Source organism: Vidua macroura, chromosome 10, assembly GCF_024509145.1.
Source record: "Vidua macroura isolate BioBank_ID:100142 chromosome 10, ASM2450914v1, whole genome shotgun sequence".
Lineage (NCBI taxonomy): Eukaryota > Metazoa > Chordata > Aves > Passeriformes > Viduidae > Vidua > Vidua macroura.
The window spans coordinates 25,832,350-25,851,266 of NC_071580.1; the positions used below are offsets into that span (position 1 = coordinate 25,832,350).

Here is an 18,917-nt window from a genome sequence, read left to right on the forward strand (position 1 = left end):
TTGTTAAACGGCACAGGTATTTCTGCATTCCCAGGAAACTGATATTTTTTCAGGATCCTTCTTATAGGGATACAGGGACTCTCCTGTTAAGTAATGAGAATATAAAACTTTCTAGTAAATGAGTCAGTGATGCTGTTTCAGTTGGGACTGAGGTCTCTTACAAAGGTTACACATGGAAATAGGGATCATACCAGGTCTGCAGTCTGGGATTGGATGCTAAATGATTTTTCAAAACTCCCAACTGCGCTCTCCCCAAATCTCAATCTGTGTTTTTCTGGCTTTAATTTCATTTTGAATTCTTTTTCCAAGTACTTACAAAAATAGTTTTTTAATAGCAGCAGCCACAGCCAGTTCTAAGCATGATTAGTTTATATGTTAAATCCTTTCTGAGTTCTCAGGGGAAGCAGATGACACAAGGTCTCTCTCACTCGGGCATTTTTAAAATGCATGAAATTCTACTATTTCCACTTATTTATTTTTAATCTGACAGTTCTGCTAAATTAGGAGTTGAGATCTCTGTCTCACCCCTCGCTTCCTTAATGCCTTGAAATCGGCTTTAATAAAAATCAGCTGCTGGAAGCTGCGGCTGAGAGCAGCGGAGCTGCCACAGAGGGAGCCTCCTTAGCGGACCCCTATGATGTCAGGATGCATCGAGGCGAGCGGAGAGGAGGCTCGGGATCCAGCCCAGGGTTCAGCCGGCGCTGCCAGGTCCCGCTGCCCTGCGAGAGCTCCGCAGAGCGCTGCCCGATTCCTCCCGCAGCCCCGCAGAGCCCCCGGCTCCCCTTGTCACCCGCCCGCATGAGGACCCAGCAGTGCCCCAGTGAGTCCAGCGGGGCACACAGTGCCGAGAACTGCAGCAGCAGCGGCAGCTCCGGGCTCTCACCGGGCTCGGATTCAGACAGTAGCGGGGTGGTGTGTGGTGGTGGTGGCATGAGAGGAGTCCTGTCCAGGTACTGGAGCTTGGAGAGTCTGCACTCTGCCACAGGTAAGGGGCTCTTTTCTTCCTTTTCCGTTTTTTTTTTTTTTTTTTTAATCTGCTCTATGATATTGCACTGACCTTGAGAGACCAAACCAAACCTTCTGAAAAAAGTATGTAAAAATGCAGTATCTTAGTCTGGAGAGATAACCAAAGCATTCAGTGTTTGCTAGCTATACCCTCTGCAGACTTAAAACCTAAACCAAAACAACACAGACCCTTAATAGACTTCTTAAGTCAGGAGGGAAGAAATAGGTTTTTAATGGCTTTGGAAACTGTGTAGGCTTCTACCTGATTAAAGCTGTTCTTGTCTATTGGAACATTTCTCATTTCAGCTTAATCACATAGAGCTGAATGTTAGAGTTGATATTTCTCTGTGTAAATTCCACTGGAGAGAGTATCACTGCCTCTAGAAAATGCCCAGGCGAGTGCTGTGCAGCAGATGAGAGGCAGGTAGGGTTGCACTGCTGTGCACTGAAGGAGGGAAAGGCAGTTCCCTGAGCCAGCTGCTCAAGTTCAGTTTTTGCTTTCCCATCCATTACTTAATGTCTTTCTGAACCAGAGACTTTGGAGGCGTGTTCATGTAGCCTGGACCTGTCTGGATTTGGCATTCTGGTTTTTAGTTACTGATGTGCCTGGTTAGGGTTTGAATGTTTGAACTGCATAGTAAAGAAGCTTTCTCATTCCCAACTGATCCTAGCAAAGGATCCTGGCAATGATGTTAATGGCCAATGGCTGCTGAGCTGTTCAGCTGTTGCTGTTTAGAGAGATTTTTAATAGAGCTGCAGTAAATTAGTTCCTCTCCTAGATAAATTCAGACAAGTGCCTTCAAGGCCACCAGTGACTGCCATTTCCTTAGTGAGAATACCCAGTGCTACCAGCTAGAATCAAGGCTTTGGAAGAATTCAGGGTGCAGTTCTGTGTAAGCTGCTTTAGTCATGTGTACTTTTAATTATTGAAAGGTTTTATCATTCCATCTGCTACTGTAGATTCGGAGCTGTTTAATAAAATCTCCATTGCAGCTCTGGAGTCTCTGCTGAAGTGTGAGTAACTGCACAACCATACAGGGAAGGGCTACAGCAGGGTGGCCAGTCTCCCTGACTTTCCACCCTGCACACCACACCTCCTAGGTGGCCAGAAGCACTAACCTCCTACAGGACATCCTGAGAGTCCAGGGACAGGAAGAGAAGCTGAGGGTGAGATCAAGCCATTGGTGCTCTGTTTTGGGGAAAGACCTGGGCTTCAAGTACAAGATGATGTGCTTTTGCATTCTCAGTAGCATTTGCTGGCTGTTTTCTCTTGTAACTGGGAATGCAAGTTAACCCCAGCATGCTCTGACATTGGCATGAAGTAGGCCTGGCACAGGGTCATTCTGCAAACTCCTGCTCAGAGTTGTGTGGGGTTGCAGCAGTGGCTCCATCCCCTCGGTGTCACAGGGTTTGCTGTCAGCTGCCCTCCCTGGAAGCATTCTTGGGCTTAATCAGGTCACTTGAAACAAATGGTGTACAGTGATACAAAAGAAGTGAGGTTGACAGCAAAGGCAGGCTCTGAAATTAAGTCTGTTTTTCTAAATGCTCTTTCATTTCCACAATAGTCTTGCTCCCAAGGCTGTGAGGCATGGTGTCATTTTGTGGATGCTACATGCATTTAGCAGGAAATACAGAGATGTGAAGAAATGGAACAGAAAATGGTATGGAAACAGACTGAGAACAGGGAAAAACCAAATTAAGTTTCATAATTACAGTATTGATATATAAATACAATAATAAAAGCAGATCACCTCATTTCAGACTCCTTGCTGCCTCTGTGGTAGGTCTCTTCTCGTGTGCAAAAGATTTCTGAGCAGTTTGTCTCTAGCTACTAACACAATTGAGGTCAGAATTAGGATTAAACTTTGAGAGAAATGGATCACTAGGAGGAATTTATTTTGTTTTGATTCCTCTCTGTTAGAATTCTTCTTTGGCTTAAACTTAGGAAGTTGTGGCGGAACTACTCCTCTCCACCAATGTCAGTTGCCTGTCTGAGGGGCAAGGCAGGATTTCTTTAAAGTTTGTGCTAAATAACATTTTTGAATGGTAAAATTTAATACACTGTTTAAACCAACCAAAACATCCCAGACAGCAAACCGAAGAAAAAAACCCAGCAGGAGCAGTAGCAGCTGGCAATGCATGAGAGAAGCAGTAACTAAAATGTGTGGCAATGTCCTCTCCTCAGAGGAGCAGGGAGCCTCCAGCATCTTTCTGTGTGATACATCTAGGAGTTGGGGGTGAAAAAAAAGAGTACAGATTGTATGGAAACACTATGAAGTTGCATTAAAAAAGGTCTGAGGGATGAGCCAGTCCCTTTCCCTGTTTGAAAGGGATTCTGTATTTCCTTAAGGCTGCATAGGTGGACTTGGCAGGGAGGGTTTTGCTTTTTTCCCCCGTGTGTGCATCACCTTTTCTGTAGCGATCTTTATACTGAGTCTGTTGCTGTCTAAGACTTCAGGGAAGATTAGAAATAAGCCAGATTTAAATGACTGAAATGTGGAGGTGAAAAGAAGGTGGGAGGTATAGAAAGCATCCATTGGAGTTCTTCTTTTAGATAATTTAGATTCCAAGGAAGTGAAAACACAGAGATGTATGTGTGTTTATGTATGCATACGTTTGACAGTGTGTGATTTCAAAAATACAAATTGACATCCCCTGTGTAGAAAAGAGTTTTCTGAGGTTCACAGGAGCAAAAACTGTCTTTGGTTCATTATCTTCCTCTGCAGTCAGTAATGAAGTATGCAATTCCTTTTGGTTTGGGGCTGACCTTGTTGTAATATATTGATCAAGAGGGGAAGCTAAATGTGACAGTTGAAAGAGAAAACACCTGTTGTTACAGCATCAACTTTTGTGCAAATGCTACTTGAAATACAACTATGCAAAAAAACCCCATGGTTCAGGCTTGTAGGAAGTGAAAAAAATCTATGTTTTTAGTATCAGTGGCATTTCTGGTCTGAATGTCAGTAAACACTACCTTACATGAGAAGACCCTTCTCCTTGAAGCTAAATATAAGCATGAAAATAAGTAATGCTTTACTTTTCTACCAGGCTCTCCATTTAAGGATGCCAGAGGACTTTGCAAGCATCAGTAACCCTCACAGAGGGCCCAAAAGACTTTCAAAGCATGATTTAGGATAGATAAAAAGGTATAGTTTGATATTTGGACAGTACCCTTGCTATTTTTAAATACTTATGAGCAGTGTCCAAGTGTTTAGCTGGTGCAGGTCTCCTGTGAGAAAAGGACCGGGAGCTGGGGTGTCTCAGCAATTCTGAAAATCAGGCTGTAAGTATCTCAGCTGGCCAAAACCCCATAAGGCATCCAGATTAAAAGTCAGTTGTGACAGTGCTCCAGCAAGTGATTCAGTGGCACTCTGGGTGCTCTAACCCTGGTTTCCTAGGCAGGACTTTGTACCTTAGGGCTGCCTGTATCCCATTCATCACTGCTGTACAACTCCACAAGTTTTTCCTTTAGGATGTTTCCCGATTAAAGCCTATGAGCAGCTCTCTTTGCCTTTCCAGCTCCTTTGTTGCAGGTCCAATCCCAACCTCAGTAACACTTCTGTTTATTCTTTTTCTTGTCCGAGTTGGGAAGGACTGGAAGAGCAAAGAAAGGTAGGGACAAAGGGGGAATCACAACCCGGAGGACTAGTGGTTGCCATAGTTTCCCTGGGATGCTCTGTGTACTTGTGTATACGTAGCAATTTAATTGTACAGGCTCCACTTCAATGCACCTCTGCACAGATTTGTGGCTCCTAATATGCAGATATGCTCATCTACTGCCCTTGGGAATATGGCCTTTAAACAAACAAGAAAACATGAAACATGGGTGTGGAGGTTTTTTTTTTCTTCATTCAGAGCTTATAAAGAAAATTGTGTGTTTTTTAGAAAGGTTTTTTCCCAAGTCATTAATTTCATTGTTGTGGCTGATGAGAGAGCCAGTAATAGAGCTGTGGCGAATGCTTTGTGTCTTTCTTGTTTGGCAAGAGATTTTCTTTTGAGCCTTTTCTTTTTCCTTTTCTTCCCCTAGCCCTGTCTTTTTGGTACTGATGTCTGCAGCTGTGTTCATGGACTGCAGTGCATAATTCCACTGATCCTTCTTTCTCTAGGGTCACTCAGTCAGCAAGAGTTAGAGGTCACACAAGGGGAGATTGATTTAAGGTTCAAATTGCTTCAGAATGCATCCAAAGGAGAGTAGGGAAGAAAACATTGAGTGCCTCAGAGCATCCAGTGCAGCATCTCAAGGTTGTGTTGCACCCTTACCTTGGCAAATCCTGAGCTAGGATATTTCAGCTGGATTCATTGCTTGCACTCTAACATGTCCCATGTGTTCCCTCATATATCCTGTGTCACCTGCCAGAATAACTTCCACTCATCTTCTGAACAAATGACCAATGTATTTAAGAACAAACAAACAATAATCCATGCTAAATTAACTTGGATTTTTCTCTCTGTGTAGATTAATCTGTAATGGTGACTGGTATGGTAAGGTTAAACCTAAGGGCAATCCTGAACTTTTGAGGAAGAATGACAAGATGAACATCTCTTGGTTGAGCTAGTGAGCTGCCCTCACTAAGTAAAAAGCTTAAGTAAATATTTCTTAGTTGAAAATGCATCTTCCAAATGTTGAGTGCTGCTGAACTGTGACTTGGCATCACATTCAAATAGTGAGGGCATCTATATTAGTGTTTGAGTTCATTCCAGTAAAGGGAATCTCAGTCAATGCTAAATGTATGTAAACTTGGCCACCTAATACAGTGCACTTACAGACATGTATTTTTTCAGTGAAAAGTATCCTCTAGCATCATGCTTTTCCATTAAAGGGAATAAAATTAGTGTTAATATAGGTAGGAAGTCTAATCGTGTTTCTGTACCTCTGCTTGCAGCAGAACTAGATTTTGTAAGTTCAGCTACTTTGGAGTTCTGATTACATGTTAATGTATTGGGGATGGTTCTAGTTGATTTTCCCTTGAAAATTTGTGTTATTTCAAAAGGAGTAAATGCTTATTCTCATGTCCCTGTGAGGCACAGATTAGCACCTGTGAGTATCAGAAATAAACATTCCCATCTTTGCTGATGCCTGTGTTTGCAGCAGGGAAAGATAAATCTTTAGAACACTGCCTGTGATACTTCCCCAGGTGTCAGAAGTATACCATCTTAATTCTTTGCCTTCTCTGTCTTCAAAACAACTCCCATGAAGAATATTTAGACTCTGATCACTATTCCCTTTGCTGAGGAATATGACAACTTCTAAGGCTGTATTTTCTCAAAGATTCAGTTACCTTTAGAGTAGTCTTTCAGACCAGCACTTCTCTGGGATATATCCCAGCTTCAGTTGCTGTTATTTTTCTGCAAGGATGTGAAACAGCTTTAAGCCCCCTGATTTCAATACTGCCAGCCTCACAGCTCTTGCAGCAGGAACCTAGCATGGTCCAAGAGAGTAAAGGAAAGGGGAATGAGGTGGTGCCACGAAGCTTACCTGACCCTTCCTTTCTTCTCTACCTTTAGGCAAACACCCAAAGGCTGGCAGAAACTTGACCATACCTTTTCATTTGCATCATCTGGATCTAGTTCATGTAGGTAAAAAAAGCAGCAAAATTAGATTAGAGCATGTGCTGGCAAATAGTGTCTGCCCACTGGTCACACAGAGAATGTGTACTTGCTGCCTACATAAGATGCAGCTTTGTCATGGCTGCAGTTAGTTAGGTTAAACAATGTAGGAAACAATCCTGCCTGTCCTTTGCCATTGGGATGTAGCCTTTAAATTACTAAGCTTGTCTGTAACTAAGCTTATTCCCTACTAAGGTCTTGTTCTCCAATTCTTTTGGATCATGAGAAGTGTCTTCGAAGGATTAGAGAAATATAGCCCTCTTCTTAGTGTCAGTAATTATCTGCGGAGGCTTCTAATTTAATTAGAATCCTGTCTCATCTCACAATCCTTTTGTGGCCTGATGTTTGCTAAACCAACTAACTAGTTCAGTGATTTGCTTAAAAATGCCAGGGACGAGCTGAGTGTGCTGGACTTCACAGGACATTGGTCTGAGCAGCCCAAAGTCTCAAGATGAGCTGTCTTCTTGGATACTGAGTGCCTTCAGTAGCTGTGCCATTCTGAAAAAGCTGCTCCTACAAGTGGTGTGTCTGCACATGAAAGCGAGACAGTAGCCTGGGTGTAAGCTGATAGGAACATGGTTTGCCCCTGGTTAACTGTCTTGGATTACATTGTGTGAACATCCAAGTGTTGGCAGCTCTTACTACAAATATCCCTCGGGGTGTATTTGCCTAAACAGGTAGAGAGCTTTGCTGCTGTTATTCTCAATCCCTGCTAGTCAAGGAGCAAGAGATTCCCTGGACTATGATGTTGGTTCAGAAGAGCTGAAATAAACTTTTTTTTTTTTTTCTTTTTGCCATGGAGTACAGAGTAATTGCTTTGCTGGAGTAATTGAGTCATTTCCAAGTTGTGCTGTATCCCAGGGAGTGCTTATGGATGCTCTAATGCATCACCTCATGTGCAGCTGATTCCTGCATTCTGTGCCTCCAGCAGGGTGAAGGCTGGTAAGTGGTCATAGAATAGGAGGGAAACCAAGTGCTAAAGGCAGATGAATGCACAATTGTCTTGAATATCCTCCTTGAGTATGCTTTGTTGAATTATATTTTCTCTCATGTTTAAGTGAAAGTGTGTGTATATATATGTATACGTACATGCACAGATATAAATATATGCATATACACACAAGGTTATTAATTAGTTAAGTTTAGAACATTCTTCAGTGAGGTTTCTCAAAAACAAGCATTTCTAGTGTGAGCTCTACAATTTTTTGTCTACAAATGGATAAGGTTTCTTTCAGTACCCTTCTTAAAGGATTTGATAAATGCCTAAGTAATAATTTGAAATCCATTTCAAGTGTACTGTTAAGGTATATGGTACTATCCTCTTGTTTTGGAAGGTAAATTATATGTAAGTATTTATAAAATGACTTGAAAAAGAAGGTTTTGTGTCAGGAACATGAGGTAAATGAAGAACATCTATTTTAAAAAAATTATTTTCTTTAAAAATAATCATTTTAATGGCATTGGAATGCTTTCTGTTGAGAATAAAGGAAGATAAGACTAATGATGTTTTCAAAACAGTTGACAGAGATTTATTTCTATGTGGGAGTGAAATTGCAAGAGTTTCCCTTTTGGGTAATGGAAATAGCGCTTGAATTAAGCACTTTTTTTTTTTTTTTTTTTTTTTTTTTTTTTTTTTTTTTTTTTTTTTTATTGAAGTGTCCCTAAAAATGCAGGAAAAAGGCAGTAAGCTAGGAGATTCAGTGTTAACACAAAATGATCTGTTGGAATGGGTAGATTAAGCTACTCTGCTTTCCCTTGGCCAATGGAACCTTTCCAGGCAAGGTGTGAAAAGCGCTCAAGCTCTTTATGAGCCACGATCACTACTGGGGTGTATGTGCAAAGAGACAGACTTGGCATTTGGAAACTGCAGCTCATGGAGTGTTTTAAGAGGCAAAGGAACACCACAAGCAGGGCCTGTGCACCTACTGACTACAGCTCCCTGTTCTTGGAGCTGTCATTAACGTTATTCTTCTCCCTATAATGTTATTTTAGTCCCTATTGCAGGGATCTTTACAAGTGTCAAGGAACATATGAATTCAAAGGAGGAAAATCTGTCTACATAATTACTGAATCTAAACAAACCCCACCTGAACTATTTGGGAACTAAAGGCTCAGCTGTAGCAGGAAGGTGCAGCAGGCAGTGAGAATCAGTCTCACCTGCTGAACCCAAGGGCTGCTGGAGCTGCTCCTGTGCTGTGACTTCCCCTGCTGGCTCTCAGGGTGATACCTTGGGTTTTAAGTTTTTCTGTTATGTTTTGGTGTGCAGCTTTTAGCTTTATATTAAGTGTTACTAGGATCTTTACACAGGGTGGTGAAGACGAAACAATCCTATTTATAGCTGGAGAGTCAAGGACAATCTCTTCAAACTTCAGGCCCACAGCATAAACAACATGAAAAGAGGAGGGCAGGTAAGCAAGCAAGGAGGACGAAACTTCATCATTTGAAGCTATTAATTGGGCAGTTAAATCCTGTATGCAAATGGACTAAAACCCATAATAATGTGGGATCTCATAACCAAACCCTCTTTTGCTCCCACGTTGGAGCCATCCAGGCAGAGCCAAGACTGTGGCTCCAGTCCTGCCAGGGTGTGGCCTTTGAAACCTCTTCAATAAATCTCCAGTTTATTCCTCTAAACTCCATCTAGCCTCTGCTCCAGCTCCTTAAGGCATCAAAGAAAGTGACCACACTCTGTGACACTGTTTCTGGTCTGGGACACAGTGCAGGTCTGGAGAATCACACGAGCCAGCAGCCTTTTGTGCTCAAGTGGCCAGGTCAGAGTTTGTCCGAAAAATACACTCCTGCAGTGTTCAGAGGTGAGCTGGGTCCCAGCTGGGGCGTGACAGCAGGGGGCTGCAGGCAGGTGAACGATCCCAGAGTGAGGCACTGGGCTGTTCCCTGCCCTACAGCAGGCAAGCTGCTCATGTGGTTCCTGTGCAGATCCTATTGTGTGCCTGTGTTGAAACTGTCGCAGTTTCTGACAATCCAGAGTGATCTGGATAAGAGAATATCAGTCTGGATGCTGGAGCTTTTGTCTGAAGCATTGGGTAGGCTCAGCTCCTGCTGACTCTCTTAGGGCCCTCTCCCTGAGCAGAGCTGCGTGTCAGCTCGAGGTCACTGATAGTACATCCTGCTCAGGGCAAAAACCTACTCTGCATGCCTGAAAAAAGCTTTGACAATAAACCTTTTAAGAGAGTTTATTATGAAAACACAGCATTAATAATACACCCAAAACAGTGGATTTGGATCAATTTGAAATGTAGCATTCTTATCAGTCTTAAAAGCCTGAATAAATTAAAAAATGCAGAACCCGTCTGTACTGAACCTTGTTGATTGGATATGTCATTTCTCTTTGGAGAGCACAAAATAATTTAATTTGGGCTATTTTTGGTCCCAGTTCTGAGCTTCACCACAGTCTATGCTGTCATAAATCTAGGGCCTGGCAGTCCTATTTCATGCTGTCTTACTGTCAGTTCTCTGTACAGGCTGAATTCTGGGAGCTGGTCAAGTTTTCTTCTGTGAATCTATAGTCACAGCTGGTGGCATAATGCTCACCTGTGTTCATGCTGCTTTTTCTGGCTCACTTGAGAGCACACACTGCATAGCTGGGATTTCTGCTTGGCCCCCAAATGCCACTTGACCATCATCTTTGAGCCACTGGAGGAAATCTCCACAGCAATAGTATGTAGGACAGCTTATGCATCTTTTAGGCAGCCACTTGTGATTGTCTAATCCAGATAACTCCTCTGATCTGGAGAACTTAGCTTTCAGAAGGAAAAAAAAGTACTTCCAAGGGTAAGACAAAGAAATGTCACGGTGTTTCAAGCCTGTGACTTGACACTTGAACAGAACAATTTAAAAATATACTGAATTAATTATGGCCAGGTCATTAGTCTTGATTCATCTGAATCATTCTTGACTCTGAAATCACAAATGTAGATGAGTGTGAGCACTGCTGCGTCCAAGTCCTGAAAGGCTGCTTGGCCAAATACATGGCTTTTTTTCTGAATAAAGGTGGGCACATGCAAGCTGGTATTGTCTTCCTCTCAGGTGCTACCTTTCTTTCTTTCTTTCAGTTTTCATTTTTGAAAAAGGCACCTTGATTGCAAAGACTTTTCCAGTTCTAATAAAAAAAAACATAGGATGATTTATGATTTTTTGGGGGAATATAAGGAAGAGGAGAACCATTCTGCCCACTTGTCAGAGGACCAGGCACCCATTCTTCTGCTTTACACTTCTCTCGAGGTGTTCACTGACTTGCAGTGGCACCAGTGCTTTAACTTTACAGCTGACTGTGACCCAATTCCTTTATCATACTAAGCAAAGAAGGGGCAGTTCAGCAATTCCTCAGTGCTCAGAGGAAGATGAGTCTTGGCTAGGTGCAGACTGGAAGCAGATTAGAGCAGGAGTAACTTCCTTCTGTTTCTTCCCAAACTTGTGACAAATGTTTTTAATGGTACCTTGGCTTGTGTGGTTTGCTGTGCTGGCTGGAGCATTGATCCTTTACCTTCTCTGATCAGGCAGCAGGGAGGATGGAAGTTTCCCCCTGCATGACTCTACTTTGCAAGGAAGCTGAATTGCATGATTGGCACTGATTTTCTTTAATCTTAATGTTTGAATTTCCAGAGTTCAAACTCTGGAGAGCTGAAGCATCCTCTGTCATGGGCTACTCCTGAAAATTTTACCTTCTGTAGAAGTTCCTAGTTTTGCTTGGGGGCTTCTAAACAGCCTGAATCTCAGAATGCTTTAGGCACCTCTGGAGACTGTCTAATCCTACTCCAATGCTCTAACCAGGGTCACCTGCATGAGCAGTCAAGTTTGAATATCTCCAGGAATAGAGACTCTGTAAGCTCTTTCAGGCTGTGGCTACCCTGAGTGTAAAAAAAGTTTATATTGGAATAGAATTTACTGTACTTTGGTTTATATCTATTTCTTCTTGTCCTTTTATTGGCCACCAGATACACATTGTTCAGGTCTCCCTGAGCCTTCTCTTCCCCAGGCTGAAGAGCCCAAGCTCTCTCAGCCTCTCTCTGTATGTCAGCTGCTCCAGTGCCTTAAACACACCTGACCTTTAGCTGGACCCACTGAAGGAACATCCATGTGTTCCTTGCAGTCTCATTTGCACTGGAGTCCTGGCTGAGTTTAATGTGGTGTGTTTTCTGGACTCCTAACCACCCTAATGATCAACTGGTATCACATCTGAAGCTTTATCTGTCAAGTGCTTTCTTTGGCAAGGCAGGTAGGGAAATAAAATTTTCTGAAAACACAAAGCAGAAGCAAATTTTTCCTGCCTTAATCCTGAGGGTTTGCTGACAGTTGGATCATTGCAGGATTCACAAGGTGCTTCCTATTAATCAGCTGAGCACATAGCTGGAGAGGAAGCTTTGAGAAGCCAAGACAGGTCAGAGTTGCTTGATTGCAGTAGATATTGTAGCTGATGGTTCATTAGTGACACGTGTCTGTACAGACAGTGTTTGGTGTTTAAATCTCTGAAACAGCGTTTAATTCTTTTAGGGTATGAATTTCATGGTGTGGGATATTTTGTATGTTTGTGGTGGGGTTTTATGGCCTCTTGCTGCATGTTTCTGCACTTCCAAAGCTTGCCAGTGGGACGTGGGGTGTGAGCATCTGATCAGTGCTGCTTTTGTTTTTCTGAGAGTAAAGTCAGATACCAGCTGGACCATGGCCTCAGGCATATGTCAGGCCAGATTTTGGCCCACGTGTGGGAGTGATCTGGTTGTACAAATAGTTTATGCAAAGGTGGAGCCTTGTCTGAAAGATCCTTAGAAAGCACTGAGGCTGTGTGCTCTTCTATCAAGCCTTGTATGTGGTTTCTGCACTGTATACAGACTGTATACAGACTCATGCAGTCCCACTATTTATAGCACTCCAAAAGTAACAAGTCGTAGCATAGCAGGGACCTGCCATATTGGGCACAACAGCCCAACAGTTTTGTGCTGCAATACTCTAATTATTAATCCCAGAAATCTGTGAGAGGCCATTGTGCTTGTTAGAATGAGCCCTTGTGAGTAAATTCCCTGGATAACCTCATTTAAACACAACATCCCTTGGTTGTGAATATCTTTTCTTGTTGCTCAGCCTGTTGTGCTCAAAGGGTTTTGATCTAACAATTTTCTTGGTCAGTTTAAAGCACTGCCATTAAAACAGGGCTTTCTCCTGGAAACACTGATCTCAACTACTTTCTTCTTGACAAAGCACCTGAGGTAGTAAGACTTTGGGATCTCCTTGACACAGACTCTGGAAGTAGACAGGAATGCTGTGTGAGGAAAGGGGTTTTGGCAGTCACTCACTCTGTGTGCTCTCTGTGGCAGGCAGGCACAGTACCTACATTCCTGCTCTGTTCTCTTCTCCTATAAAACCTAAATACAAGGGGGTTGTGTGGGTTGCTAAGTGCTGTCTGTAAGATAATCAAAAGGCAAACAGAGCTGGGCCATAGACCAAAACATTGCTTCAAGTACCTTACAAGGGCCACAGAAAAAGTTTGAACTCTGCTGCAGGTTGGAATTTCCTGCTCCCTACATAGCTCTAATTCAGGATCTCAGAGCCCTGTGCTGGATGTGTTTTAGTGTGTCTTTCACTAATTCACTGTTTTAAATGGATTGATGTTAAAATCCTGGGCAGTTCACATAAGAACTGTGTGGTTCTATATCATCACTGTGCTGGAATGATGCTACAGTGCAGCAAGAAGAGTAAGGTTTTGTCTTATAACATGGACCATGTCCCAGGCAGGCTGGATGGGGTCCTGGGCAGCCTGACCTAACTGGTGGAATCCCTGCCTATGGCAGGAGGTTGAAGCTAGGGGAGCTTTGAGGTCCTTTCCATCCCAACCCATTCTGTGATGATTCTGTGGTAAGGCAGCAGCTGACGCAGGGACCTCAGGTCACGTTCTGCACCCTGATGGGGTTTCTGCAGTGAGAGAAGCTGCTTGCAGTTCTCTACAGGACTCCTCCCTGCTGTAAGAACCTCACTTGGCTAGGAGAAAAAAAATGCCAGTGAAAACTTTCTGAAGTGACTCAATAAGTTGTCTTTCTTTGTTTATGGCAGTCTTCTATCTTTAAAGCAGGGCTGGTGAAATAAAATGAGAATATGAACCTCAGCTCTTTAAAAATGAGGGCGGGAAACAAAATTTAAACATTTCTTCATCAGCAGATAATGCTGAAGAACAGTTCAGCTGTTTGGCTCTGTGTTGGAGAACTTAGGGTGAAGCCAGGCAGCTGATTCCCTGCCTTCTGCAGCAGGAGAGAGCACGGGGGGCAGAAATGAGATTGAGAGAGCACAGCTATCCCAAAGGGTCCCTGTTAATACTTCACTGAGTGTTTACCCACAGCCATCAGGAAGGAATTGGGTTTAAATGCAGTGCAGCAGAACACTCTCTAGCCAAGTGTCTCTTCCTTCTCTGTTTGTTGAAGTCAAATGTCTATATTTGGCACATCCTAGGCTGTTGTCATGGAAATGGTTGTATTGACACATCCACAGCAGAGCAGCTTTGTTCTGCGCTGAAGGATCATGACGATGGGTGAGAAAGAAAGAGGTCTCTTCTCAGCAATCAGGCATACATAATATTTGTTCTTCAGCTTCTTCACTGCAGTTGGAAGGCACAGAGCTGTTGAATGAGTTGTTCTGAGCTAATATTGAAATATTGTGTAGGGCAATACCCAATGGTTGGACACAGAGCATTACTGAACATCACAAAAGATAGGATCCCCAGCTCCAATAGCTGCCTCCTATATAGCTGTGTGCTACTGATTAGCACCAGTGCAGAGCAGTAACATTTCTGCCCAGTCCTTTTTACCCTGTATTTCTAGTTTGTGGGAGATCTTGTGTGTACCTGCTATTTTGAAAATGGTAAGAAAGAAGACACCCATTTGAACATTGTAGCTGGAAATGTCAGGGACTGAAGCCAGATATTTCCCACTTATCACAAGGAAAAGAGAAGGATTTGAAGAGTTAATGAAGATGAACTTAGAGAGAAGAAGTGAGTAATATTGGCAGATTTCATTCCTAGTGTCTTTTCTGCTGCTGCCAGGCCACCCTACATTTTCTCCAAGATAGGTCCTCTGCTGTGAGAAGGGGAAAGAATAGAAGAAAGAATGTTGGATCTGTTTGCCTCAGATCAGAGCGTTTTCACAGCGTGTTGCTTCAGGGAACTTCTCAGCTTCATGCCAAGAAGAGTTAGAAGATAAGGAACTTCAGAGCAGCGAGGGAAGCCACATCTTGCATCTCGGAACTGAGCTCTGCAGGGTTCTTTCCTCTAGTGCCTGGATCTGTGGGAGGAGTTCCTCCCCCTCCTGTGCATCTTGAACGTGGTGGGAGATTATTTCAGTGCCTTTCATCAGACATTTAGTGGGTTTTATTTCTCTGTTAAACGTGCACATAGAGGCTGGTACATGCTTAGTAAAAGCAGTGGTGTTTCTAATGCAATCTGTGTATCCACCATGACCCAAAAATCCCCCCAGTCTGACTGCAGAGAAGGAAGGTCTTTGGTTGCATTGACAAAAAGCTGCACTTCTCACAATGGCCTGGACAGATGAGATGGAGTGCAACTACAGGGAGTTCCTGTCCCTGCACTGTAGCAGCATGGGGTTAGATGGTGGCTGCTGCTACCTCTTTCTTATTTCCCAAAAAGCCTCTCCTGTGGAAAGGCCACTTGGGTGAGCATTCAGGCAAGGCAGTCAAGTCCACACACACCACACTCACCACGGTGGGCTCAGCCAAGAGAGGCAGAAGGGCTTTATATGGTCAGTTCCAGCGAGGTTTATTTCAGCAGGCTGAAGGGAAACCAGGAACAAAAGGTGAGACCATGTGCTGGGCACCAGGTTAAGGAGGGCAGGGCATGGGTTCGGCACAAAGGGCAGGGCAAAGGGCACTGCCCTACAGGGAAGACAGGGCTGGCCACCAGAGATATGACAACCAATGAAGGAACAGGGAAAGGAGAAACCAGGGGAAGTTGGGACATCTGGGGAAGGGAACAGGAGTGGTTCATGGCATTGGGAAAGATTCCATAGGGAAGTCCTTTCTGTCCACCCAGGTGGGGAAAACTCTATGGTAAATTCTTCCAAGGCAAGGCCTGGGGATTTCCCTGAGGGGGAAGGATACCACAGCAGAGGAGGAAGGTCTTCTCTGGTTGCACTGACAAAAAGCTGCACTTCTCACAATGGCCTGGACAGATTAGACAGAGTGCAAGTAAAGGGAGCTCCTGTCCCTGCACCACAACTGAGCCATGCACTCCAGGTCCCCCTGCTGGAAGGCACAGCAGGACTTGCCCAGAATCCACTACTTTTAGGAGCTTTGATGGATTTAATCTTTTGAGATTTCAGGAATGTTTATTCGTTTATAAATTTCCCAAATACTGTCGTATATGAGCAATGCATGTAAGGGTCATAAATGTATTTGTAATTAGTGCTTCCCAAACTCCAAGCTTTCTAATTGTCCATTGCATATTTGAATTTTAAAAATACAGGTAAGCAAAACAAAAATGGTTGGTTTTCTTTATTTAAGGTTTGATACAAACAGATGTTTCCTGGTGCTTTTATTTTGTATATATAAGAAGTGAACCAGATGGGAAGGATTTTCGTTTTCTGTAGAAATTTGCAATGTTAAGAACATCATCTTAGTACTTTATCTCCTTATATCTGTGCCAGCTCTTCTGCCTGGGAAAGCTGCTGCTCCCTTCATGGTTCTTTGGCTCTAGCACAAACTGGTTACCCTGTAAATACTGGCAAATTAGAATTACAGAACCTGTACCATTGCTTGTGTTCAAAGCAGAAGCATCAGCAGCAGCAATTGGTAACTTACTGTTTATCTCTGATAAAGCCAAATAATGAAAAATATTCCCTAAACTTGGCATTTAATTGTGGCAAGCGAAAAGAAAGATGGTCAAGATTTATTATTAGATGCCATGATCTAATTGTTATTAGATGACATGATTTATGATTAGATACCACTTGTTAGATAAAGTGCATCCTAATTTCTTCTCTTTCCCAGGAAGGGAGTTCTCTTGAAGAGTGATAGCATATCTGTATTGCTGCTCTGGGCACAGTGGGTGAAAGCCTTGGATGGCTTTTGTCTGCAGGATGTGGTTATGGTTGAATAATGGAATAAACAAAATATGGAGTATAATTAGAACAAGTTCCCAGGTAGTTTTTCTTAAGGAAGACCTTAAGAAGAAATATTTTCCTTTAAAAGCCATTTTAACAGACATTTTCTTGGAGCAAAGGGACTTTTGCAGATAACCCTAACCTGAGGTAACCTTTCCAGATCAAGGAACTTCAATGAGGAAAGAAGAGTTGGTTGCTTTCAGATCATCTCTCTGGTGAACTTCTTATTTTTGTATCTCAGAATGGCAATATAGAGAAAACAAAAGAGTTCTTTTTTGATTGGGACCACCTCTGAGGCAAATGTCAAGTGACAGCACAGGAGAAAAGGTGAAGGAATCACTGGAAACTTTGATATATAGTCTGTTGAGCTGTACATTACCTTTGGTAAAAAAATGAAGGCAAGTCGGCAAGCTAATCTTTTTATAAAGGTAACAAAGGTATAGAACTGCTGTCCTTATCTGGCTTCTTCCAGTGGAAGTAGAGAGAAATCTCTCCTGACACCATAGTGGAAAATTTGATGTGGTGCAGAAGCAGAAAATGCCAAATGCAAAAATGTCATCATCCCTATTGTAGGACGCCAACTTGCCTAATACAGGAAGTCCAACTCTGTTATTTAGCAGCATGAGGTGTTTGACACACAAACTACTTTGTCCAGGCAAAACCAGCTCAGTTCCACATTGCAGCTCCCCAGTTCCACACAGTGTGCTCCCCTGGTACCAGGTGTATGCAGCTGGCAGGTGTTGGATGGCTGCAGCTATGGTGGACATCCTGAGTTGTGCAGAAACATTTCCATCAGCCAGAATTTCAGGGTTGGGCAGCCTGTTCATGAGGAGCTTTGTATTCAGATTCACATAAGCAATTAGTTCTGGTTAAAACAGGCAGATGTTTTACTGTCTTGTTTTGGTGTGACCTCCCTGTCCCCTGGCTTCTGAGTAATAAATTGACATATTCTGCAGTGCCCACAGCTTGTGACATGACTGAGAGAATGGGATTTGGTGTCTGGTTGGTATTTCTGATTGAGAAGTTAAATGTGTGTTAAATGGTAGCAAATGCTGAAGGTGTTGGTGTTTTCAGGTGGATGCTCTGCATGTGTAAGAGTAACATGTCCTGGATCTTTGTCAGTGTCGTGTTCTCCCCTGCACTATCCAAATTCTACTCCTTCACCTGTACTCCCACCTTTTCTGCTTGCACAGCCACTCTCCAGTGAGTGGATTTGCAGGGGTGAACCCAGCTTCTTGAACACAATGATTTCTTCATCCTGCCACCCATACATCACCAGCTTCAATCAGCGCTGTTCCCCTCCCAAACTTTCTCCGTTATTGCTTTCCTATTTCTAAGCACCATTTCATGTGCTCCTAATTCAACCTGTCATTTTGGTTTGATTTTTTAAGATATGTGGGAAGAAATCCTCAAATTTTACTGGACTCCTGAAAGCTTTTGACGTAGAGATGTAGTCTCCCTGGTCTCCAGAAACCTCCACCTCTGTTGGAGACATCTTAAACTCTGTATAGGTCATCCTATAATAAACCTATGGCTTGGCTGCAGGACTTGGGCTTGGGTCACCTTTCAGCATTCTGCCACTGGCTTCTGCTCCATAAAGAGCATGAGGTTGTACCCTCTGTATCTTTGTAGCTGCTGCAGATTCAGGTTTAGCTGAACTGTCAATAAGGTAGAACTGAGGTTTGCTGGATGGAAATCAGACCTGTTGTCAGCACAAAAGTGTTGTGTGCTCAAAGCAGATCCAATCCTTGTGTTTTACAGCTTTCAGGATAACCTGCTCCTAGCTGACTTCAGTTAGCTTCTGCTTTTCCAAAGGGAAACCTTAGAAGTGACCCTGGAATTAAAATGTAGGTATTCCAGTGGATCTTATTCTGCTTGTATTGTCATGAACTGAAATCACCTCCTGCAGTAAAGAACAGTGTGCAGGTGAGAAGATGTTATCTCAAGGAAAGTTTCCAAACCAGTTGCATAATATAAAGTGACATTGAAAATTAAAAGCTAATTTGCCTTCAAAGTTAGCTCTGACTCACTAGACCTTTGCTCTGCTCAACTCTTAAAACTATCTAAAATAGTGATTTTCACATTAGATGTCTCAGTTGCATTCCGAGAGCCTCATGCTCTGGAAGGGGGTTGTGTAATTAGCTCTTCTTATGACTCATTAAATCAGTTTTCCTCCTTCAGCTGCTGAAT

General features: G+C 43.0%; 1 protein-coding gene across 3 annotated transcripts in view; it reads left to right on the top strand.

Moving 5' to 3' along the window:
- ARHGEF4 (Rho guanine nucleotide exchange factor 4) overlaps positions 1 to 18,917 on the top strand; it is a 122,547-nt gene that overhangs the window by 17,400 nt on the left and 86,230 nt on the right. Inside the window, exon 1 of one of the 3 annotated variants that reach the window (XM_053986243.1) lies at positions 724 to 985. The exons of the other annotated variants lie outside the window; for them this stretch is intronic. Coding sequence (XP_053842218.1) covers positions 799 to 985 — 187 coding nt within the window. The 5' untranslated portion in view covers positions 724 to 798. Of the gene's footprint in view, positions 1 to 723; positions 986 to 18,917 lie in introns of those variants that run through there. 3 annotated transcript variants of the gene reach the window in all.